General features: G+C 48.6%; 1 protein-coding gene across 3 annotated transcripts in view; it reads left to right on the plus strand.

Moving 5' to 3' along the window:
* The window catches only part of Pcsk6 (proprotein convertase subtilisin/kexin type 6), a 198,346-nt gene that overhangs the window by 166,971 nt on the left and 5,146 nt on the right, over positions 1-26,229 (plus strand). For 2 of the 3 annotated variants that reach the window (XM_039101796.2, XM_039101798.2), the window contains 7 exons: positions 6,293-6,472; positions 6,631-6,669; positions 12,694-12,796; positions 14,631-14,827; positions 16,406-16,493; positions 20,487-20,590; positions 24,541-24,670. In XM_039101796.2, the coding sequence (XP_038957724.1) occupies positions 6,293-6,472; positions 6,631-6,669; positions 12,694-12,796; positions 14,631-14,827; positions 16,406-16,493; positions 20,487-20,590; positions 24,541-24,670 (841 nt within the window). The remainder of the gene's footprint in view (positions 1-6,292; positions 6,473-6,630; positions 6,670-12,693; positions 12,797-14,630; positions 14,828-16,405; positions 16,494-20,486; positions 20,591-24,540; positions 24,671-26,229) is intronic. The other variant, NM_012999.2, reaches the window with a different exon arrangement.

A 26,229-nucleotide genomic window follows, 5' to 3' on the forward strand; every position in this document is an offset into this window, starting at 1 on the left:
AAAGAATGAGCTCCCTGATAAAAATTAGCTTCTAGCATCTCAGAACATGGTGAAGGGCAGTAATGAATTCAGTGATAAAATGCACTAGCTCCAGACAGCCACCATCTTAAGGTTTCTAAGTGTTCTCTGGAAGAGACTCTTCTCTCCGCAGAGCTCAAGTGATAGAAAATTAAATCAAGGCCCTCATTTATAAGGTTGGCTAAATTATAGCAAAGATTCAAGTCCCAGCCTAGGAGGGTTTCTTTGTTAAAGTAAGGAAGGGTACATTGATTGGTAAAGGGTGGAACCATGTAACTTGGGATGGAGATGGATGGAAAGACCCAGGAAAAGCTGAGAACTTTGAACCATGAGATTCCAAAGGGCTTATCTCACCTGAAGAAGTGTTCTCTCCACTCTCAGGAGAACATAGACTCCCACTTCAGCCCTGAAATATTACCTGTTCCACTTTTGACTAAGGGAATCAGTCCTTCATCATCTGCTAAACCAACAATGACTTTCCCTGACAGAGACGCCAGATAAGACATTATCGATGTCCCTCAGTCTCCACCAATTGTTGCCTCGAGACCTACAACCAGACTCAAGGCTCAGCAGGCTCCTAGAGGGGAGGTAGAAAGTGTATTTCATAAGGAAATACTCTACACTACTAAAGAGCTTAATAAGTTTGCTAATTCATTCAAGCAGAAGTCTGAGGATGTGTGGGAATGAATTTTAAGGGTATGGGATAATGGTGGAAGGAACAAAACCCTGGATCAGTCTGAGTTTTTTTGATATGGACCCACTGAGTGGAGATTCTAGGTCGAATATGGAAGGTCAATTAAAATGGTGTCAAACATTTGCTTGAATGGTTAGCTGAAGCATTCGTCAAAAGGTGGAAATGTTGACAATCCCTTGGCTTAGTGTTGATGAAGGGATTTCAAGGCTGAGGAAAGTTGCAGTGCTAGCGTGGGTACACGTGTAAAACCGAATCCTCCACAATAGGAAAGCCAGAGGACATGCCCTTTACTAATCCTATGAGCTGCAAAGGGGCACCAGCACATTTGAAGAGCTTTCTTCTTGACCTTTTCCTTGTGCCAGGCCTCAGGGGCTGAGACGCTGCTGCTCAGTTGAGTGAGTGAAATGCAAGGCAAGGTGATGGTAGTTATCGCAACGAGCAGCACACACACAGCGATGTCCGTGATGGCCTGACCCATAATGGTCAGCACAGGCAAAGGGATTTTTATGATGGCATGATTCGTATGGGCCGATGGTACTGGCTAATCAATCATAGCATTTCCAGGAATGAAACAGGTAAGCCTATTGAATTTTTGTTAGATCTGTATAAGTGGAAAAATTCTCAGATGAAAAAGGCGGCATTGGATCTTGGCAAAGGGGAATCTTGGCCTGTGAACCAATGTCCAGACTTGAGCTGGTTTACAGACCTAGAACACCTTGAATAAAGGAATAGCCAGTTTCCCCTATGGACCTTGATAAGATACCCAAGAGTTTCACTGTTAGCTTTTCTCCAGTGCTTCCCCAAAGGGACCTAAGGCCTTTTACAATGGCATATGAGAAGAAAGGAAACAATCAGACTTTCTGGGGTCTATTGGATACTGGTTCTGAATTAACACTGCGTCTGGGAAATCCCAAGAAACACTGGGGCCCTCCGATTAAAGTAGGGGCTTATGGAGTTTTGGCTGACGTCTGATTCATAGTAGGTCCAGTGAGTCCCCCAAATCCCCTAGCTCCAGAATGTATAATTGGGATGGACATTCTTAGAAATTGGCAGAATTCTCACAATGGTTCCCTGACCTGTGGAGTGAGGGCTGTTATGGTTGGGAAGACCAAATGGAAGCCTTTAGATTGCCTCTGCCAGGGAAAATAGTGAGTCAAAACAGTATCACATCCCTGGAGGAACTGCAGAAATTACTGCCACCATCAGGAACTGGAAAGATGCAGGGGTGTGGGTTCCACCACATCTCCCTTCAGCTCTCCTGACTGGCCAGTGCAGAAGGCAGGTGGGTCATGGAGAGTGACAGTTATCAAAGCCTCAACCCAGTCGTGTCTGCAGTAGCAGCTGCTGTACCAGCTGTGGTGTCCTTACCTGAGCAGACGAGCCCGTCTCCTGGTTCATTGTACACAGCTATTGATCTAGCAAATGCCCTTTTTCTTGGTGCTTGTCCAGAAAGGCTTCCAGAAGCAGTCTGATTTCTGTTTTCAAGGCCAGCAGTATACCGTTACAGTAACTCAAGGACACATTAACTCCCCAGCCCTGCATCATAACTTAGTTCAGCGGGATCCTGATTGTCTCTTCCACACAGTATCACTTTGGTTCACTATACTGATGACTTTATACTAGATGGACCAAGTGAGATGGAAGTGGCACCCATTTCGGACTCCTTGATAGCACACATGCACTACATACAGTAGATGGAAAATAAATCCAACCTCAATTCAGGGGCTTTCTACCTTAGTGAGATTCTAAGGAGTCCAGTGGTGTGGGGCATGCAGAGAAATTCCTTCTAAGGTGAAGGATAAGTTACTGCACCCTGCCCCTCCCAACAAGAAAGAAGCATAACATTCAGTTGACCTATTTGGATTCTAGAGATAGCACATGGCTTTGGTACATCACTCCAGACGATATAACAAGTGACTCAGAGAGCTGCTAGCTTTTTATGGGGCCTGTTATAGAAGAAGGCTCTTCATCAAGTCCAGGCTACTGTGCAGGCTGCTCTACCACTTGGACCCTGTGATCCAGCAGACTCCATGATGCTTGAGGTATCAGTGGCAGATAGAGATGCTGTTTGGAGCCTTCCCATGCCCTTATAGGTGGATCACAGCAGAGAAAGCCCTTTGGGATTTTGGAGCAAAGGTCTATCATCATCTGCAGACTACTATTCTCCATTTGAGAGACAGGTCTTGGCTTGCTATTGGGCCTTGGTGGAAACTGAATGCTTGATAATGGACTACCAAGTTACCATGTGACCTGAGCTGCCTATCATGAGCTGGGTGTTATTGGACCCACCAAGTTTAAGTAGAGTGGGCACGGCAGCAACCCATTATCAAATGGAAATGGTATATATGTGATGGGCCCTGAGTATGTCTGGAGGGCACAAGCAAGTTGCATAAAGATTCCCGAATACCAATAGTTTCTACTCCATTACAATGCCATCCGCTGCCAAGCATGAACCTATAGCCTCATGGGGTGTTCTCTCTGATCAGTTCACTTAGGAAGAGAAGACTAGGGCCTAGTTTGCTGATGGTTCTGCACAAGATGCAGGCAGCACCCGGAGGTGGATAGCTGCATCATTACAATGCCTTTCTGGACATAAGCAATGGGAAATCTTCACAATGGGCAGAACATTCGGCAGTATGCATGGCCATACATTTTGTTTGGAAGGGACATAACCTGATATGAGATTGTTCACTGATTTCATGAGTTAGAGCAAATCAATCAAGTGAATGGTCAGGGACTTGAAACAATCATGATTAGAAGACTGGTGAGAAAGACATCTGGGGAAGAAGTATGTAGATGGATCTCTCCAGATGGGCAAAGGATGTGAAGAGATACTTGTGTCCCATATAAATGCTCACCAAAAGGTGACTAAAGCGAAGGAGTCCAGTAATCAAGTAGATAGATGACCCATTCTGTGGACAGTCGGCCTCCATTCTGTGGACAGTTGGCCTTTTTCTTACGCCATCCCTGTCATTGCTCTGTGGACCTATGATCAAAGCGGTGACAGAGATGGGGGTATGTATGATCTTGATAACATGGGCAGCCACTCACCAAGGCTGAACTGGCTACAGCTGCTGCTGAGTGCCAGATCTGCCAACAGCAGAGACCCAACAGTGAGCCCCAGACATGGCACCATTCCCTAGGATGGTAGCGAGTTGACTACATTGGGCCGTTTTCTCTGGGAAAAGGATAACACTTTGTTCTTGCTGGAATAGATACTCATTCTGGTTATGGCTTCGCCTTTCCTGCATGTATTACTTCTGCCAAAACCATGATTATGGACTTACAGAATGCCTTATTTACCCTCATGGTATTCCACACAGTATTACTTCTGACCAAGGAATGAACTTCATAGCTAGAGAAGTGCAGCAATGAGCCCATGATCCTGGAATCCACTTGCCTTACTATGACACAGTTACAGCATCAGTTATGTACATGTTTTGAATCAGTGTCCAATATACACACAGTACAGTTTCTCCCCATAGCCAGGACCCGCAGGTCCAGGAATCAAGGTATAGAAAGGAAATGGTCCCACTCACTCATTATCACCCATAGTGACTCACTAGGAAAATTTTCCTTCCTGATCCTTCTGCCTTCAGTTCTGCTGGTCTAGAAGTTTGGGTTACAGAGTGGGGAGTGCTCCTGCCGGGAGAAACAGCAAACATTCCATTGTAAGGGAAACTTAGACATCCCTCTGGCCACTAATAAAGGAGTAACAGTGTTAGGAGGAGTGATTGATTCCAGTTACTAAGAGGAAACTGGATTGCCTCTCCACATTAGAAGAAAGGAAGATTATGTCTGGGGTGCCTGAGATCCTTTGCAGTGGTTCTCAACCTTCCTAATGCTGAAACCCTTTAATACAGTCCCTCTTGTTGTAGTGACCCCAACCATAAAGTTATTTTCTTTGCTACTTGGTTACTATAATTTTAATACTGCTGTAACTCATGATGTGGATGCCTGTGTTTTCCAGGGGTCTTAAGCCATCCCTAAGAAAAGGTTGGGATCTTAACCCACAGGTTGAGAACCACTGCTTTAGGGCATCTCTTGGTGCTACCATGTCCTTTGGCTAAAGTCAATGGGAAACTACACCAACCTAACAAAGATAGGATGCCAAAGGGCACAGAACCTTCAGGAATGAAGGTGCGGGACACGTCTCTAGGAAAAGCACAAGGCCTGCTGAGGTGCTTATCAAGGGTGGAGGAAATACAGAACAGGTAATGGAGGAAGCTACCAGTGCATACAAACTAAGACCACGTGGCCATTGCAGAACCAAGAAATATAGCCGATATGAGTGTTTGCCATATTTTGTGAAGATGTATTTGAACAGATATTTGTGTTTTCTTTCCTCAATTTATCATTTAATATATTATCAATTTAGAGAATATCAGTGGTTATCATATTTAAGTCTGAGATACTCTACGAATCTCCCTCCAGGGACATTGCCACCTCTTCCAATTTTTAATGCATTTGTGGTTATACGAGGGATTGTTATATCATGTTAGGTGTAATTATGACATGGTTATTGTTTTCATTTGGAAATTAATCATGATATAAAGAGATGTGATTGTATAAAGTTGACAAGGACTGGACTTCTGGTGGCTATTCTTGGTTGTCACCTTGACTACATCTAGAATATCTGGAATGAACTAAAACTCATGTGGCTGGGCACACTTAGAAAAGGTTAACATCATCATCATTATCATCATCATCATCATCATCATCATCATCATCATTATTATTATATCAAGAGGCCTCAGTAGCTGTAGATATTGGCAAATTTGAAAACCCATTCCAGATACCTAAATTCATCCTTATCCTTCTGTTGCTTTAGAACCACTTCTGGAACCAAAGTCTGTATTAGTCATGGTTCTTTAGAGGAACAGAACTTATAGAATTAGTGTGTATATATGGAATAAACATATCCAATCTATTTATTTATATCACATACACAGGATTAATTAAAAATGTGGTTTACAGTTTACAGGCTGTGGTTCACCTCGTTCAACAATGGCTGTCTACCAATGGAAGGACCAAAAATCCAGTAGTTAGTTATTCAGTCCACAAGGCTAGATGTCTCCGATGATCTTTAGTATACACCAGAATCCCAAGGTAGTAGGCTCTAATGCCAGTGATGCAGGCAGGGAGAGAAAGCTTCCTTCCTTCATGTCTTTTATACAGGCCACCAGCAGAAAGTATGGCCCGGATTAAAGGTAGATCTTCCCAACTCAAAAGATCTGGATTAAAGGTGTATTTTATTACCTCAAAAGATTGAGATAAAAAGTGAGTTGGAAGTGGTAGGAACATTTAAAATGATTTAGTCTAGAAAAGACCCCTCACAGGTGTACCCAGCCATGTGGATTTTAGTTCATTCCAGGTGTAGTCAAGTTGACAACCAAGAGAAGCCGTCACACTGGGTCATCGGGTGGGGGGAAATGATGTAACGTCAGAGAGCCGGCTATAGGGGTTGAAGTAAGGCAGCATCTGATTCCCTTAATGAGTGACGGACGCTGCCGCACACGCTCAGTATCTGCAAACACATCCCGAGCTTTGGGGGATAACGATGGTTTTGGTGCCTTCCAGGAAAGTTGAAAGAATGGAGCCTCATTTTATATGGCACTGCAGAGCACCCATACCGCACCTTCAGCTCCCACCAGTCTCGCTCACGGATGCTGGAGCTTTCAGTCCCGGAACAGGAGCCTCTCAAGGCTGAGGGACCACCACCGCAGGCAGAGACTCCAGAAGAAGAGGAAGAGTACACAGGTAATAAACCTGAAGGAGAGGAGATGGGTACCCTCCCAACTAAACTTTTCACTGTAGCTCTCAAAGATGGGGCCCTTGCAGGCCAAAGGTGGGGTTTTGGTTGTAAGTCTTACCTTGCCTGGAAGTTGTAATAATGACAGTAATTTGCACTCACACAGCTCCTTCCATCCAAGGCTCTCCTAACACTTTACAGACCAGTAAGTATACTTCAAACCAGTAAGTACTCTCTGACCCTTCAGGCTAGGCCACCGAGCTCCTTCCAGTATGCCCAACCAGAACTGGGGCTTGCCCTGGGTTAATTAGCTTAGCTCCAGGGTTGCCCCCTTTCTTCAAAGTCCCTCATCACAAGACCCAATATTTGGACTTCTCAAGTCCATCCACTTTGAGCAACCAGAAATGAGAGGGAAGCCTGGGGTCCAGGAACTTGTTTCCAAAAATGGAGCTGGTGATTGAGAAGTGACCACTCTCTAGGGCCACTCTCCTGGTACCCAGGAGAGATTGTCAAGAGGTGAATCAATATAGACGAATGCTATGCAAAAACGTCTTCAAATGCTCACCGCGTGTAAAGACCCATGGTGCAGTGGCCTCTACAGCTATCCCATTGGCATGATGGCCTCTGTCTCTAGATCACTGGCTCATTCGAAAGGTGGCTAGAAGCCACAGTAACCCAAAGATGTCTTTGGACACCGCCAGTCTCTGGACAAAGCACAGATGTTACTTGAGCTTAAAGAAGCTCATTTTCCTCTGGGTCATCCCACAGCAATTGTATGGTACTGGTTGTTTCTGGTTGGGCATATTTTTTCTTAGCTAAATGTCCTAGCTACTTGACAAATGATGGGTGATATCTCAGAATATGGATAACTAGATGGATAACTTCTACCAATACAAATCAAGCGTTAACCCGGGTCGATTCCATTTTAAATTTTTTCTGCCACTCCTTTAAAACGAAACATTGAATTATGTATGGGCTAATCTGCTGTTTTCCCTTGTGATTTATAAACCATGGTGAGATTCAGTAATTATTAATAAAGAGCTAATTTTCCCTCCTCAAAACCTGCTACTGACTCCAGCCATGCACACTGGCTTCTCACCCTTACGCTGTTTTGCTCTCAGAGCACATGGTCCCTACCCAGCACGACCTGGATGAAGGGAGAGGTTTCTGTGGGAATAAGATGTGTTTCTGGCTCTTGGGAAAGCTCCCTGAAGTAGACTGGAAGGAGAGACTGGGAGGGGGAGACTGGAAGGGCAGCCCAGTCACAGAGGCAGGCAGAGTGACAGAGGGTGTCATGGCATGAATGGCCAAGCAGGTGGAGTGACGAACATCGAGCTTCTTTAGAGTCCCAAGAAAGGGTAAGGGGGCACAGGCTGTGGCTTTCAGAACAGGGAAAGCTAGTCATTGATAAACTGCACATTTGTGGTGCATCACGGCAATGATGCCATGGCTGTCATTGGCTTCACCTGGACCTTATGGATGAGAGAGCCATTGCCATATGAAGAAAGACGGAGAGAGTCCAATGGAGCAGTGGTCCCAGGAACCAGCAGGAGGAGACGAGAGACAGACAGGAGAGGCCAACACTCCCTGGGACAAGAAATAGAGGAAGTGAAAGAGGACACAGAAGGGAATATTTGTAAATAACAAGGACCCCAAGTAGCAGCTGACAAGATTGCCCACCACAGGAAAATGTGGCTTCCACAGAGGGTACTCAGCACTGCAGCAGCCCGTTTTCTATTGCTATAACAAAATCCGCAAAGCTGAGTGCTTATACAAAAAAAGGATTTCTTTAACTCAAAAATCAGGGGACTAGAAATGCAGCCTACCTGTCTTTATCTCCGAGGACATACTTTTGGCTGCTTCACAAGAGAGTAGAGATTCAGGAAAACCATGGATAATGTATAAGGGCCAAGTGGGTGGCAAGGTCATTCTATAGAACCTGCCCTTGCTGGAACTAACTCAGTGTTACGTTAGCATTAACCCCTTCCGAGGGCAACATTCAAAGTGCTCTAACTACCTTGCACTGTGCGCCCCTTGGGTTTTCATCTTGGGGACAAGCACCTAAGAGGAAATAGTTAAAAGAAGGAACAGTTTATTTTGGCTCATGGTTTCAGAGGCTCCAGTCCATGTTTGCTTAATAGTGAAACAAGATGGAGAAGGTGGGCAGGGTGGAGATACACACTGATGGCAAACAGGAAAGAGAAGACAGACAGTGCCCCAGGGAGGCCCCACCTTCCACGGTTCCACTACCTCCCCAAATCTGCCAGCATTTTGAATCCATCAGTGGCTGAACCTTGACTAGGTCAGAGGCGTCATTGTTCCAGCCCTCTCTGGAAGCATCCTTACAGACACACACACACAGGTGTAAGGAGCTTCTCTCCTAAGCATCCCCCAAGCCCGGGATTAGACAAAGCTAGTCATCACCCTAGGGGTTCCACAGCCTTAGCACCATCCCACTGAGGACCAGATTCCAGCCCACTGGGGTCTGGGGGAAAGGGCGTATGAGCAATGACATCAGCCAGTAGGGTAGAGGACCAGCGGACAAGTGGACCGGGAACCAGAAAGCCTGGGTGTAGCAACCTCAGCAGGCAAGATGAAGGATGAAGCTCAGGGAAGCTATGAGGAAGCGGGTAGTAGAAGTGAATCGCTCAGAGCGAGGGCCAGCCTATAGTGACCGAGCCATCTGGTGGTGGCAGGAGAGACAGACCTCCACAACCACCACCAGAACATATCAGGATACTCCACTGAAGAGCAGATCCTGGGCTGGCCCCACCTGAGAGACCAGGCTCAGCCTCTGAAATCTACTCCCATAGCAGGTAAAATAAGACTCCCCCAGTTAGGGTGTACCTAGGCAGCTAGTAGACCTGAGCTCAGAAAGGATGAAGGCAGGATATAGGGTGGGGTTCTTACAAGCATGTGACCAAACTTATTGGCGTGAAGGGGAGCCTGGCTTGGGGAAAGAACCATTGAGCAAGGGAAAATGAGTGGACCTCACGGCGCATGCCTACAATCCCAGGAACTTGGGGTGGGGACTCATCTGAGGAGAGTTCATGGCTTACCAGGGCTGCAGAGTGAGTTCAAGCCAGCCTGGTCAACTTGCAGAGTTTCTCTCTCAAAAAAGTACGTGTGGGCAGTATTGCTCAGTGGTAAAGCACTTACATGGCGTTTGTGCAGCCACAGGCTCAATCCCTAGTCTTGGAAAGACAGGAGGAGAGAGAGAGAGAGATAGAAGGGATGGGGAGGAGAGAGGTAGGACACCAAGTTGCTTTCCTGATTCATTGATTTGGTTTCTTTCTTTTTTTCTTTTTTTTTTTTTCTTTTTCCAACCCTGGACTTGCCCCACAAAGGACAGGAAATTGGCTTTTCAAATTAGCCTGTGTTGGTTAACCCCATGGGGTTGTGATCTGCCATTAGCCTAGCTGTTCAGAACACTCAAACACTCCTTTTGCTGGGAGCTCCATGTGCTGCACAGCACACTGACTCCGGAAGCCAGGCCTCGGAGTCACTTTCAGCTAATTGAGGAGAGATGCAAAGCAGACATAATTACAGATGGTGACAAAAACAGATGCTCTCTGAGAGAATGGGTTACAGCTGGACACCAGCATTCCTGGGAGAAAAGGGGTGGTTGGGGCGAGGTAGCTGGCTAACCAGGTGGATCTGATTCAACGAGTTTCATGAGTGAGATGAAGTTTGATATTTGGCTTTTAAAGCCACCCAGAAAGACACATGCTGGCTGATTGGTTGGTTTACAAATTTGATAGCTGCCCTTGGCTGGACAACGTCATATCCCAGCCTCTCCAACTGAGGGCTGGCTGCTGCCCGTGTCCTTGATGCTGTATCAGAGTTCTGCTGCCCCAGCTCTCATGTGGACTCAGCCAAAACTTCCCACCGTGGGAAGGCCTGAGAGGCAGGGACAGGCAGAGATGACAAGTGATATCAGCATCCTGTGGACCAATGCTGGGGAAGGCCCAGTCCAGGGATGCTGAAGGCCATGTCTGTTTAAGGACTTGCTAGGACATTTGCCTACAGATGGTAAAGACATCTGCCCTTGCCCCTCCTCTCCTTCATCCATACTGCCACATCTCTGCCACATTGTAGGCAGAGATTCACCTCACACCTGCTCCACACAGACACATCCTAGGTACTTGCAGGGAACAAGCTAGACTCCATTCTGTTTGACCCCACTCTGTCTGTGAGGAAATGGGGCTTGTGTTCCTGTCTCCACAACATGCTTCATCTTTCTAAGGTGGAGGTAATTGTTACTGAACTCAGGGGACATCGTCTGTACTCTAAAAAGCCGAGTTTGGCCACTTGTCCTTAAGAAGCCAGTTAAACCAATCAAATGATTATTAAAAATTAGGAAAGGGAGATTTATTCAATGTGGCTGCATTAGAAAATGGGGCAGGGAGATCATCCTCTGACCCCACAGTTGACCATGTTCACGGTCCTGAAGTGAGATTAAAGTGTAGATCGGGGACGCATCTAAGCAGTCCTGGGACAGCTTGTGATTCCACACACCATTGTCCCATCATTGTCTGGGTTTCAGTCCTATACCCTAAGGTGGTCTGATAAGTTATAAACCACTCTGTGGTGACAAGCTCCCCCTTTAGGTGATTTTTTTCTCCTTCCCAGCATGAGATTCCAGGGGATGTCTTATTTCTCTGGAGTCTGTCATTTCAATGGTCTCACTGTCAGACTGAGAGACACAGCTCTTTAAAGTGTCTTCCTTTCCACCATTCTGGTTGCACTTTTACCTACTGCCTTCTGGGTTGTACAGAGAAAGCACGGGGCCACGGAGAATGCTGCCATGCCTTGTGTGTGTGTGAGAAGGAAGGTGGCCAAGCAGTAGTCCGATGGAATGAGGAGTTGACATTTCCCCAGAGCTGACTCTGGGGTGAGGCCAACAAGAAGCTCCAAAGTAATCACCAGCCTTGGAAGACAGGGTTAGGACGCGGCTCAGGTGCTGAGCTGTGGAAGTGAAAAGCATGTCCACCTGGAGCACAGAACAGGCCAGCAGCCACTTGGAAAGGCCATCTAGAACATCCCGGGGGAGGGGGGGAGATGACAGCTCTGCAGGGGGGGTCATTCACAGTGGGAACCAAGGCAAGTGGAGATCCACAATGCAAACTGGGAGGTGTCAACAAAGATGAACCTTAGGGAGGGCAGCGAGGGCCTCCAGACAGGGCCGGGGAATGAGGAAAGCCCACTGTGGTCTGGGAGAATGGGGGCTTTTGTATTTACATTCTACACGAAATCAGTCAACCCCACTTCGCTTCTGCACTCCATCCCCATCTTCTGCCAACACAAGCTTAGCAGAAGGCTTTTGCCTTCTAACCTCTCAGAAGCCTTTCCAGTGCCTCCTCCAGCCCCTCCCTGCATCCCCTCCCACCTCCAGGGATGCTTTCCCTCTGTGTGCACATCAAACAGTAGCATAGGCAGTCACCTCAGGCTGGCTCCAGCACTGAGAAGCAGAATCTGCGGCAGCTAAGGAGACTCATCCCTGCAGGGCCCTGGGCAAGGACCTAGAACGTGAAGGTGACAGCTTTCTGAAATTTGTGGAGCTCCCTGCACTTCTAGACGGGTTTCCCGACAACATGGAAACCACAGTTAGACTTGAAGTCATCTGAGGAGACTTGAGGGAAGACATAGTAACTTATACTGACAGCTAGAGTGAAGGAAGTGAGTGTAGGGTGGGGGTGGAGGGGCCCTCAGCCCATAGTCACCATGAGCACCACCCAGTGCCATGTTCCCAACTGTCCCTGTCCCCTTACCTTCTGTGTAACCTGGGCAGGTGTGGAAATAGACTCCTCCTCCACCCTCTTCTGGCATAATCCATGCTGGGCTGTCACAATCCAAACACCAACCGTGCTGCTTTGTTTTTCACAGTGCATATAACAAGGCGACTGGTCCCATCATGGTGGCTGAAATGCCTCATACTGAGACCTCAGTTCCCATCTCCTCACTGCCCTTCAACTCTCACTACTACCAATGACTAAATATCACTCGCTCTCATGCCTTTCCTCCCTAGAGGGTCAGGATGGCTAGACTCAAGCCCCATCTGGGGACCACATCCTGTAAATAGGTCTCAGATGTAGCGGTCCGTACAGGGCACCACTCTTGAAGGAAGTTGCCCAGACCTGGGGGTGTGGTAAAGTGACAAAGGGACCCATGGGGCTGGATTGGATGGAGAAAGCCTCTCTGGATGAAAAGAAGTGCTTGTGTCTTTAAGGTGTGTGCCATCCAGAGTGTGGTGATAAAGGCTGCGATGGTCCCAGTGCAGACCAGTGCTTGAACTGCGTCCACTTCAGCCTGGGAAACTCCAAGACAAACAGGTAACGAGTGACTGGAGCCGTCTGCATACCCTAGAGCCCCATGCTGAAGCACTAAAGCGGCCACGGTGGGCTGCATAACCCTCGAAGAGAGAGCCAATCAAGGTTAACAGCTTTGCATTTAAAAAAAAAAAGTTTAGTATCTTGTTTTTAATCACACAAGTAATACAAGTCCATTATGAAACGGTGAGAAGTTGAACACTCTGCTGGCCATGCTTAGAAATCATTCTGCATCCGTAGTAGATCATACTGAGTACACAGGCCTGCTCGCGGAGGATTGTGGGCACGTGAGATTCAGGAACCCTGTAGGACCAGCAGGGTGAGTCTTAGGCTGCAGCTGGCTGTGGGATTCCCTGGCAGCTCCCTAAAAAGTCTGAAACTTGCTATTCCCTGAAGGAGGGCTCCTACAGACCTGACCTGGGACACTGTCTAAGTCAGGGTTTTACTGCTGTGAACAGACACCGTGACCAAGGCAACTCTTATAAAGGACAACATTTAATTGGGGCTGGTTTACAGGTTCAGAGGTTCAGTCCATTAGCACCACGGCAGGAAACATGGCAGCGTGCCGGTAGTCGTGGTGCTGGAGAAGGACCTGAGAGTTGTACATCTTGATCTAAAGGCAACCAGGAGACACTGCCTCTTCTTCGGGCAGTCAAGAGGAAGGTCTCAAAACCTACCCCCATGGTGACATACTTTCTCCAACAAGGCCACACTCCTAAGTGCCTCACTTCCCACTGGACAAGCATTTTCAAACCTCCACAGACACCCAGCCTATGGCCAATTGTCCCTGCTCAGACCGTCTCTTCAGTGAGGAGTATGCAAACCTCAGACCCTTATACCACTCTCTAATAGGCTTGAAGCTTCCCTTTTTTTTTCTTTTGTGTTTTTACAATGCACAGACCTTCCTGAGCATCTGCCACGTGCTGCATGTGCCTGGAATGGAAGGCCCAGGTGACAGCAAGACAGTGCTGTACACACTAAAGGTCTGGGTGGCAGATACCTCAGCACTGCTGAAGCATGTCCATGAGGGCCAGGCAGGCCAGGCAGGGGTGTGCTATACACAGTAAATGTAAGATGCAGTTATTGCTGTATCTGGAGTCCTCATCCCAGACCTGGGACACCCCCTGTCTCTGAACAAGGGCAGTCATTTATAGCTTCATTCACTGACCATCAAACTTATTCTATGCAAGCACCAAAGTAGGATTTGACCCAGTCAGAAATTCCAAGTCTAGCCTGGGAGATAATGGTGCACTCCTTTAATCCCAGCACTCAGGAGGCAGAGACGGGTGGGTCTCTGAGTTCTAGGCCAGCGGAGTGAGTTCCAGGACAGCCAGGGCTACACAGAGAAACCCTGACTCAAAATCAAAAGGAAAGAAACAGACAGACAGAGACAGAGACAGAGACAGAGACAGAGAGAGATTCCAAGTCAGTACCAAAGTCATAGTACCTGTAGAGAACTAAACAGTTCCTTAGAATGGAGAGGATCCCTGCTTTATTTGGTGGTTTTGTTTAGACGAGGTCTCCCTATGTAGCCCAAACTGACTTTGACCTCAGACTCTGCCTGCCTCAGCCAAGTGCTGGGATTACAGTTGTAGTCTGCCAGACCCAGCTCCTGGGATTGGACCCCTGTTCTTCAGACCTGCCTGTTTGTACCTAGGACCCCACCCCACCCCCAGCTGCAGTCAGCAAACATAGGGGAACTTATTTATGGTTTAACCTTCCCCCTGGGTCCGTGTCCTGGACATTTTACCCACCTAGCTTTGAAGCCTCAGTCCATGTAAGGGTGGGCATAGGGTTGGACTGAAACAGAAATCCTCACCTGCCCTTGTCCCCACAGGAAGTGTGTGAGCGAGTGCCCCTTGGGCTACTTTGGGGACACAGCAGCAAGACGCTGCCGTCGATGCCATAAGGGATGTGAGACATGCACGGGCAGGAGCCCAACACAGTGCCTGTCTTGTCGCCGTGGGTTCTATCACCACCAGGAAACGAACACATGTGTGACCCTGTGTCCTGCCGGACTTTATGCTGATGAAAGTAAGTGGGCTGTCCACAGACACAAGCATAGATGAGTTGGCTCCCCTTCTGGACCATGCTCCCCTACTTAGGGAGGGTTTCTAGATCCTTGGCTTCTTGTCCTATGTGGTCTTTTATGGGACCTTGCACCAGGCCAGGGGGCAAGGATGTGCCTGCTGCACAATGGCGAAAGCACGGTTGAGATCAGTCTCACACACTGGAATTCATTCTCTACTGAGGACAGAGTGCAGGAAAAGGAGTTCATCCACAGCTCCGCCTCACTTGAACCATCAGAAGACGACACCCTGCTGCCCAGTCTTGTCATTTCTCCCCCAGGAAAGATGGCACTATGGGTTTCAGTGCAGGCTTCCATAACTGGGAGGGTGAAACTCCAAGAAGAGCTACCGAGCTCACCTTTGGATTTAGATGCAGTCCTCTGAAAACTACAGAGGACCCTGCTAACGGGTGGAAGACCTTGGTAGCCTCTGGTGGCTCTTTATAGTAGTGACCATACCCCTAAGAGGTGGACACTGCTTTCCTTATCTTGAAATTGAAATGGGATAAGAGGCCCCTAACTAGTAATGACAGAGGTGGGACTCAAAGTCAGAGCAAGGAAACCAGCTACCCTGCTGTCCCACCTGTGTGGGCTGGGTGGGCAAGAACTCCAGCACGTGTCTTATTGACTGGTCTCATTCTGCAAGGGGTGAAAGAGAAGGTTTGTGCTAAGTTAACGGGTGATGGACAGCTCTCAAGTGAGCGGAGGACTTGAGGAACTCTACAGGTATCACTCTGACTTTAGTCCTCCCATTTTAACCCCCGCACTGATCCAGCCTAGCGCCTGTCACACCATGGCTGTTAGCCCTGGGGAGAAGGAGAAGGAGCCAGGACATATCAAGCCATCAAGAAAAGACTCCCTTTAGAGGGGAAATGGCAAGTCACATAGGAACAGTTCCCAGGCTTTGAGGACGCCTGTCAGGGTTCATTTCCAGCTGCCCTTGCAGGCTCCTCACCTGGCCTGGCCAGGTCAGCCATTCTTCGCCACTGTCCTTGCTGAGCCTCAGCAGAGTGCATGTGATGCCACCCATGGGCTCCAAGGAGGCTGTGCAGAGGTAAAAGCCAGGCCCCTTTGCTCTCGGGCCTGGCGTGCAGCGATGACACCAGCTGGGGTTTGATGAGCCACCAATACAAATGAACTTGATAATAAAGCATGGAGACACAGGTGGGACTGGGGGTACCCCAGAAGCTGCTGAGGAGGACGGGGAGAGCCCTGCCTCCCTGGGAGAGGAGCCAATGTCCTCCGGAGCTCCTCAAAGGTTCATAAAGATCTGCACCTGGTCCAAGTATACTCAGGGATTGGCTCCGGTTCCTATGGCCATAACCAGAGCCAGAGTGTCTCCTGTAGAAAGGAGTCACCTCTCATCCTTTGGCTGCATTGAGTTACTCCAGATAAAACTTGGGGGTCTAACACCCAGGTCCGTGGTCGTTAGGGTGCTGGGGACAGCTGTCATTACCAAGGCCGCCAAGTATGCTGGGGGCTTATTATCCACACTGAGCCCCCTCTGTGTCATCCTCTGTTGCTGTCTTCCTGCCTTTCTCCAGGTCAGAGACTCTGCCTCAGGTGCCACCCGAGCTGTCAGAAGTGTGTGGATGAACCTGAGAAGTGCACTGTGTGCAAGGAGGGATTCAGGTGAGCCCACCCTGAAACGGGGGGGGGGAGACGGACAGGGGAAGGGGCGGATGGACGGACAATAGGGCAGGATCCACGCTGTCTTTTTTTTCCTGAGAGTTTGCTTCTTTTCTTGAAAGCTAACATGTCAAAGGCATGGAGCCCAGAGAGCCCTGGCTGTCAAGTCAGGGGACTGCTGAGAAAGAGAGATTGAAGGATGGCCAGAACCTCCACATTCCAGGCCAGGCTGGGAAAATTGGTTAAAGTCAAAGTTGAACACATGAGAGAACGATAGTTTGCTGTTGGGAGGTCAGAGGGGCCTCTAGGAAGCACAGGGGTCTTTCCTCAGCAATAGTAAAACCCTCTACTCCAGTTCCCCTCCTGGCCATCCTCCTGTCTCCATTCCCTCTCACCACCTCAGCTTCTTCCTTCATCCAGAGAGTCAACTCAGCCTCCCTGAGGATGTCCCATAGTTTCTTGGTCCTCCCTGCTCCACAGATCTCGGCCCTGTAAAGCTTGGCATTTAAAAAAAAAGAAAGAAAGAAAAACGAAAACAAACAAAACCAAACAAAAATGAAACAGCTTGGCTAGGTTAAGGAGTGATCTTCAAACAATTTTGAATTCTTTTGTTTGAATCATTTACTGCAGCCAAATTGCATTTAGTGACATCAAATGCATGTTACCAGTTGCTATCCAAATGTTTAGGAGGCATATGTTAAGAAAATGTAGGCATTTAAAAAAAATAAAATTAAAATTAAAAAAAGGAAGTGTAGGCATGCCCATGCAGGGGGACTGGCACCATGGTCTCCATGGGAAGAAAGAAAGAAGAGTCATCAGGGCTTAAGAACCTCAGGGCTTTCTGTCCAAAAGATAGGGAGGCTAAGTGCAGCCTGAACGCCTGTGTTTCCAGCAGATGCCCAGGTGAGGGGATGCTGTGGCCCAGACAGGGGGCAGCAGGTGCACCGCGAGGCACTTCGAGGCCATAACCCACTCACGTAGCTCATCCTCTCCTCACCTCCAAGGGGAAGCTCTGTAATGAGGAATGGTGGATGAGTACACAGAGAGCGTCAACAATGGACTAGACCTTACAGGGCATCTGCTCTTACAGCAAGTCTTCCCACCAATGTTGCCCTGTTTAACCTTTACAGCAACTTATGAAGTAGTCGTTGGTGTTACAGTTTTCATCCAGGGGAGATCAGCGAATGCCCCAGAGGGCTCCATGTGACTGCCTTGGTGACATTGCCTCCATCCTGCCCTTCAGATCAGAGTTCGGAGGACAGAAAGGGAAAGCAAGACCTTCCAAAGTGACACATCTTACTTGCTGCTCTTTTAAACCTGTTAGCTAGACAGACCAAGATTAGAAGCAAAGGATCCAGAATCCACCGCTCCAGGAAGATATTCCCCCAAAGGGAACACAGCTGAGAGAAAGGAGAGACATTTTATTAGAGGCCGTGGCTAGGGGCTGAGAGGGGCCAGCTTTAATATCCTGGGCCCCTCTAGCACTGGTGTGTCCTGCTATGAACCCTCAAACCCTGGGCTGCTAGCTGAAGGTGTAAAAGATGGAAGACTGTGGATCCAACTCCCTGAAAACTGTTTCCCAGAGGAAAGGTGCCAAGGAGTCTAAGATACCTATTTCTATGTCCTTGGGAATAGCAAGGTCAGGTACAGAGCCTCTGGGCAGCAGTCACCCTGCAGGTGTGATGGCGGTAGTCATGAGCTTTCATGCCAGCCTGTAATCCACAGAAAACTTTCTTTTATGGCCCAATATCCTCTTCGGCTGTGACTTCAAATCATTGCTGTCACGTCACAGCTGTGAGAGAACAGCCCGGCCTCTGCCTCCTGGCCATCCATCTCTTCAGGGGGATAAACACTGGAGGGGTCCACAGGGAAGTTATTACAGACATGATTTAACTGTCCTGCATGATGGCCCTGGCATCACAGTGAATGAGAATCCCAGGCAAGCATCTGCCATCTGTGGAGAGGAGCTCGAAACGCTGTGGGCCTCACCCCACTGGATGGAGGTGCAAAACATGGGGCTGGGGGGTCTCCTACTCCGCATGTAGCACAGCACATTTACACTTACATTCTGATCATCAAAATATGGACAGGTGGGCAATAGCCACTGGATATTCCATAACTCTAACTTAATTCTCACCCCTAACCTAACACGTGGCCCCATATCCCACAAGTTGAGAACTCGGTTCTCAATGCTGGTCCGTCCCCCCCCCCCCAATGCTGGTCCTGCTTCTGAGGCTAGTCCCAGACCCCAGAGTGAAGCATCCTGGCCTCCAGCTGGCTGTTGGAGTTCCCTCAGCCTCTTCTTGGGTCTGACTGCTTTGCTACTACACCTGCTCCCAGAACAGGGTGACGTTTCCCTTACTTTAGCCATGTATTACACAGGTGTCTAAAAGGAGGCGGATGAAGCAGTATCACACAGACAGCAACACTGGCAGGGTCAAGAGCATAGGACGTCCCATTCCTATGGAGCTGGGTCCAACACCCTCCCAGCTGCTGGATGGATGTGTTCTTTGTGTTCAAAGTGGTCCTTGAACTCATGGCAGTACCCTTTCCTCAGCCTCCTGAGTTATGTATATGTTCTTGTTTACCAACTTGGGAACTCCAAATCATTTCTCTTGGAGTTGCCATGGAGACTCCATTATGGAGGCCTGAGTTAATGTTAACGTTATTGGCCATTGGTGATCAGTTGCGCCTTCTGTCTCTTTCACCTACTCTGAGGTTGCTGAGGCTGGAAACTCCTGCTCTCCGATCAATGATCCGTCTACCTGGCAACCAGTTCCCCCCACCGTGAAGCCACGGAAGAGCCCCAGCAATCAGTTATCTCATTAGCATGCAAAATGACACTTATCGCTATTGATTCTAGAGAGCCTTGGAGCTGTGTGCCAGGATGGAGACTAAATATATATTTCTAATTATAAATCACATCACAGCGGGACGCGCTGGAGCCGACAGGTGCACTCCAGAGCCCTCGCTCAATCTGTTTATCGGCAAACCCATTTAAAATTGGGCATCACACACAGTACAATCCCAGGAACCAAAGACATCATAGTTGGTGACATTCATTTACACTGCTGTGTGCCAGACACCAAACGGTTCTGCGTATTAGCTTAGTGAGTCTTCCAAGCAGTTTTAAGCTATAGGAACCAATTCCTAGGAGGAAATGGGCTTCGCTGGCCCTTTAATGGCTTGCCTGGGGTAGCTGGGAAATGGTGGAGCCAGGTCCTACATTGGTGGTTTGTGTCCATGATACCTTGCCGGACTCCCTAGCTGAAGGTCAGGTATATAGGCACTGATGGGGCAAGAAAGGAAGGCAGAAGCCAGATGTAGCAGGCTGCCAGATGCCAGGAGAGGCTTTTGCTTCAAGCTCATGTAAAACAGGAGAGTCTTTTTTTTTTTTTTTTTTTTTTTGTTCTTTTTTTTCGGAGCTGGGGACCGAACCCAGGGCCTTGCGCTTGCTAGGCAAGTGCTCTACCGCTGAGCTAAATCCCCAACCCCAAAACAGGAGAGTCTTAAGTAAGGAAAAACCCAGGTCAGGTCCAGGACTAAAAGGTCAACCTTGTGGCTATTAACCACCCCCGACACACACACACACACACACACACACACACACACACACACACACGTAGATCCTCTGTGGACTCAAAGCAGTATGCTAGAACTAGCTTGCCACAGTGGCAACCACTCAACACCCCAGGTCTCCAGGGGAGAGGGGGATTTCTGATTCAGGTTTCAGACAAAGCTCAGGAGATAATCCATTGTACAGTAGGACAAAGCTTCCAGCTCTGACCCCTTGCAGCAGCCTGCCAGAGGCTTCAGAACTCCAGCCGGCTTCAGGATGGTTTTGCCAGCCTTCATTAGCTGGGACCCTTCGGTGACACAAAGCGCCGTGCTCCGATGGCTTTCATTTCCTCCCGTGAAAAGCGTTTGAGGACAGATCCTAATTTAATTAGAATTTCAGGACAGACATGGAAACCGGCCTACTTTTCTTTTCACCAGCCTCGCACGGGGCAGCTGCATTCCGGACTGTGAACCAGGTACCTACTTCGATTCTGAGCTCATCAGATGTGGGGAATGCCATCACACCTGCCGGACCTGCGTGGGTAAGCTGCCAAGGCGTTGCTCTCATTGGACATTTGTGGGTTCCTGGATTTATTACAGAGTAAAATTCAAAGGCAAGGGGCTTAACGTGTAACTTGGGGTTAGAGCGTTTGCCTCCCGTGTAGGACCTGTGGGGGAAATAGACTATAAAAACCACAAAGGTCTTCCTAGCCTCCCAGGGCTGGAGAGGGAGAGTGAGGAGCTGCTGTTTAATGAGCACAGGAGTGCAAGTTAGGGGGAGTGAAAAATGTTCCAGAGACAGGGTAGTAATGGCTGCCCACTGGTGTGAATTCCGTAACACCACCCAACTATGCACTTTAGGATGTTTGAGCTGGTACAGTTGGTGATGTACCAGATACCAACAGTTTGTTTAAATTGAAAACAAGAGCACCGCTGCAGAGACCCACTCTGAGCAAACGGCCCTAGCTTCCCCAGATTTAAACCCACAGCCATGCCTGGGTTTCGAAAGCTTTTGTAGCAAAAGCCACAGTTGCTTTTAGACAAGAGATAGAGGAGGTTCAGCAGTCCGTAAGCTGGCCTGCCTTAAAACTCCACTCAGGCTGCAGAATCAACCAAAATGCAGCACAGTAAAGATCGAGAGGCCTCAGAGAGGTGTGAGGACAGAGCTGGGCGCCATGAAGAAGCAGAATTTCAGTTCTCTGTAACCATCTCTGCTTACTCTGAACGTTTTATTCAAAGAGGGAGAGACCGCCATAAACAATTTTACATGCATTATCGTTCCCCACCGAGATTATAGCGCAGATGTCTCCGGGCCCAGATTTTGTGCGGAGTTGTAGCGGGGATTTCATTCGTTTTATTGGGTTTCATTTTGCAGCCATCCGCATGCATCGTGAGTTATGTGCTCAGATATGTTCCAGGTGAAGCAGTCTCCTCCATTTTCTTCCCGCCCCCAGCACTTTGTTGCCTTCTAAGACACTTGCCTTAGATGGAGTTTTTGCTGCAGTGACAATATAAGAATTAGGTCTCAGCTAAATCTTATTTGCCACAAAACCATTTATTAGAAATGCCAGGAGGCAGGTACCGTTGTCCTCTGCATGGTCCCATAGGGGCCTCGGGAAGCCATCAGCTGTGCTACCCAAGTAGACATGCTGGAGATCCCAGCATCTACAAGCCATGGCTGGTGCTGACCCTAGGTCCCCTGTGGAGACATGCATGCCTCGTCCTTGGACAACCCCAGAAGGGTCCAGGCTTAACCTTAGCAAGAGGCTTTCCATGAGTAGCTGCCGGCTTTTCCTGGTGAGTTGCCCTTGCTGTGTTTTTATTTTTTGTTTTTAGTCTTGGTTTAACCCAGGTTGTTTAAGTGCTGCCTGCTTAAATGTCAGAGTCACTTGAATCCATAGCATTCAGGCCTGTGGTCCTTTAACTCTTTTGATTTCAATAATGCAATTCACTTATCTCTCTCAGAGCCCACAGACTGACTGTCTAGCAGCCAATGGTATTAAGTCACTTGTAAGTCTTCTTATCTCAGTCCTGTGTTTCCTCCATCACTTGAAGCATTCATTTCAATATCAGGCAGTTCCAAAGCTCTTGGAGGAGAGGAATTTTCCACGTCTCCCCCTGAAGCTCGTTTTAACCTGTCTAGAACACACATAACCCGATGGTGATGGGAGCCAGAGCCTTCTCTTCCCCACTCAGAGTCATCCGGAGTCCCTTGCTCCATGTCAGGTGTTATCTCCCTTGAGGGACCTGTGCCTGGTGACATCTTTGGTTCAGCATGGCGGCCTAGCTACCATGACCCAAGTACACTGAACTTTATGAGACTGAGACTCTCCCAACTACCTCCAGTGCAGATGCCCAGAGCATCCTGGCATTGAGGTTGTGATCTTTGACTCAGTGTAGATAGATTGACCCATGGGAGAGGGTCACCCAGGGCAAATACGCACCCAGGCCAAGTGGCAGCCAATGGAGATATATATCTCCACCAGGTCGAGGAGCAGTTCCCTCGGCCCTTGGGAGGGTTGACCCTGACTTGTGCCTGGGAAAGCACAGCAAGAAACATTTTTATTGGTACCTAGCATGGTGTGTTAGCATAAGCATAGCCCACTGTGTTGTTATTGTCAGCACTGTGGGGGGTCCAAATGCTTGGCGACTATAGAGGCAGAATGGAATCCTTGGGAGGTTTTGAGTATGACATCCATTAATAGTAGTAGAAGTAAGAGAAGTAGAAAGCGTGCTCGCCAGTATTTTTTGTTGTAATGATACATATAACATAAAATTTGCAATCTTAACCATTCAAAAAAATCCAGTACATATTTTTGAGGTTCCATGTTCTCATTCAGTGCCTGTATTCAATGTGTGATGACGAAGTCAAGGTCATGAGTGTTTCCATCTCCCCAAATATTATCATTTCTATGTGTCGGGAAGACCGTCAAGGTCTTCCCTTCTAGCTATTAGGAAACATGACTAGGTACTGTGGTTGTCCTATTCTTGCTACAGAATGGTTGGCAACTTAAGGACAGGTTTGTGTTAGCTCATGGGTTGAGGGTGTCCTCTGTTGTGATAGAGGAGGAAGATAGTAGCAAGGGTATGTACCAGCTGGCCACACTACATGCCTAGCTAGGAAGAGGGGTGCATGCTGGTGCTCAACATTCAGTCCAGCACCCCAGCCCATGGGGTGCTGCCGCCCACACTGAGGGCAGTCAGACTTCACTGGAAACATCTTCATAGACAAGCCAGAGGTGTGTCTCCTAGGTGGTTCTAAATGCACGCAAGCACATTAGGAGAACTTCCGCTCTGGGACCGTTTTGATGCCATTGTTCACACCCTCACTGTGCCTGCCGTCCTAGCACGGCCATTTTCAGGTGTATAGATTAGTGGCACTAGGAATATTCACGTGTGCTCAACATGTCTGTGACCATGGCCCTCATTCTCCTCCAGAGTTTCCGCATCTCCTCAGCTGATCCTGCAACCAACATGTTTTCTGATTTCTTCTTATTTTCTGGTGCTGAGGACTAACCCAGTGCCTCAAAGCCAGGCGGTGTGGAGCACACCTTTGATCCCCGCACTTGGGAGGCAGAGGCTGGTGCATCTCTGCGTTCAAGGCCAGAACTTGGTCTGCAGAGTGAGTTCCTAGACAGCCATGATCACACACACACACACACACACACACACACCACACACACACACGTAAGTGCACACAGCTACACATGGCCTTCATGCACATGAAAAAGTGAGAACCATGCGGAAATAGCTTGGCTACTGTCTCAGTTAGGGTTTCTTTTGTTGTGAAGAGCCACCATGACCATAGCAATTCTTATAAAGAAAAACATTTAACTGGGGCTGGCTTACAGTTCAGAGGTTTAGTCCATCATGGTAGGAAGCATGGTCGCATGCAGGTAGGCATAGTGCTGGACTGGTAGCTGAGAGTTCTACATCTGTATCTGCAAGCAGCAGGAAAAACAGTGAGCTTCTAGGCCTGCCCCTCGGGGACATACCTCCTCCACTGTGGCCACATCTCCTACGACAAAGCCATACCTCCAATAATACCATCCCTCTGTGAGTCTATAGGGGCCATTTTCAGTCAGACCAGCAAGGTTACAATGCCCAGTTTAACCCAGTGAACTTCAGACACCATCATATCAATGTGATTCAATTGTCTGTGTTCTACCCTCCCAGCAGAACTCAGTCTGGCCACTGAAGCCATTGAGTGGCTACTGTAGTGATTCTACCTAAAGCTTATGGAAAGCAAATACATGCAGTTGAAGTCAGTCACCAGGGCCCTAGCAGTGCTCCCCTCTGGGCTAAACTTAGGCCTCTGATGTTCCCATCTGTGAAGTGCAGAGGGTGAACTACCCCCAGAAGTCACATAGGCAGCCCTCATTGGGCTCCTAGAAAGCTATGTGGGCAGCCTGGGGACATCTGAGGATTCCCACAGACATTCTAGAACACCAGACATGTCCTTGACATCTGCTTCTTTTCCTGTATCTGTTAGGGCCCAGCAGAGAAGAATGTATTCACTGTGCAAAAAGCTTCCACTTCCAAGACTGGAAATGTGTGCCGGCCTGTGGTGAGGGCTTCTACCCGGAGGAGATGCCTGGCTTACCCCACAAAGTGTGTCGAAGGTATGGTCTTCTGGGCTGTGGCCCAGACTGATGCAGAGTAGTGGTCATCTGGGCACTGCAGAAAGAGCAGCTAGAGGACCAGGTGTGGTGGCAGTGCCCCTGGAGTCTAGGGGATTGACATGCTTCTTTACCCACTGCTGTAGGTGCAGAGGGCAGACAGGAAACCATTCACTGAGGAAGGGATGCCGATAGTTGGTGATTGCCAAAGTCACAAGCCAGCTGGCAGCCTTCAAGCCTCTCCTAATGCCTAATTATTTGTGAAGCACTTACCATATGCAGGCCCTGGGTAGCAGTGGGCTAGGACAGGAAGCAGAATGAACAAGGTGCTGTCACACAGCCCTCCCACCCCAGCAGCAGATGGTACAGGGCCCTGGCATTCAAGTCATGGTGTGGATGCTTTCACATTGTAGGTGGTCCAGGAAACCACACTTATGGGAGTCAGCAGTAAGTTACGTATCTTAGATGAAATAAAACCACCCTGGTCATGTCCTCATTGCAAAGCCAGTCCTGGCATAGACAGCACACATGTGTTTTAACCGTCTTGCTCTCTTCTTATTCCTCCTATGAGCTCACACACTTGGCAAGTGCCACTGGACTCACAGGTGTGCTTTTGTACTGTGGGACACGAGCTGTTCATGGAGCAGACAGGCTTTCTTCCGTGCTTGGCTGGCTGTGCCTTGTACCAAGGTCAGGACATCATAATCAGGCCAGGCACAGGGAAGGCAGCCTATTGTATGAGGTGACACGTGGTGCTGATGCAGTGGAGGCATGGTCTTTGAGAGAAGTGGAAATAGGGGATGCTATCTGCAAAAGACTCAAAAGCAAAGCTACTCTGAGAAACTTGTGTCAGGACAGGGGTGGGTAACCATACCCAGATCCCACTCCCAGTGGCAAAGTCCACAGTGGGGACTGTCCCCCTGGGCTATTTTGAGAATTATGGTACATTGTCACCTGTACACAGTGAGCTGATGAGAACCAGTCTTTATAGTGGGAAAAGAAGGGCCAGTAGGTGGGGGTGCGTGGGGGTTATGTCTGAACAAGGGTCAGCACCCTGCCATGTCGATTCGAAACAGGGGGCTCACCCCCACCTCCTCCTGCCATGCTGAGTCCTGCACGCAGGATGGCAGGCACAGCTGTCTGCAGTAAACCTTTCATTTCACAAGCCAGCTGGTTTACTGATAATTAAACCAAGGACGACAGCACAGGGACAGCATGGAATTTAATGATGATAATCACTTTCATTTGTCAAGTGCCCCAAACTCCCAGGGATTCTGACTGTGGCATCCAGAGGCCATGGTCTCCCAGCTTCGAGGAGACAGGAGGGAAGCCAGCCACAAATACTCCCTTGGACAGAAGTTCCTAGGTACTAGTTTCTTTCTGAGGAAATGCCCTGGAGGGGAGTTCAGCCTCAGCTTGGAGCTGATATACCAGATCCTGAGAAAGCACCCCCCAGGAGCCTTGCAGGGCACCCCCAAGTGAGGAAGTGGCAGAAATTCACACAATTCCACACCAGAGCCTCTGGCCCCAAAGAGCCTTTATAAATATGAAGCTTTCCCTAA

Source organism: Rattus norvegicus, chromosome 1 (assembly GCF_036323735.1).
Source record: "Rattus norvegicus strain BN/NHsdMcwi chromosome 1, GRCr8, whole genome shotgun sequence".
Taxonomy (NCBI): Eukaryota; Metazoa; Chordata; class Mammalia; order Rodentia; family Muridae; genus Rattus; species Rattus norvegicus.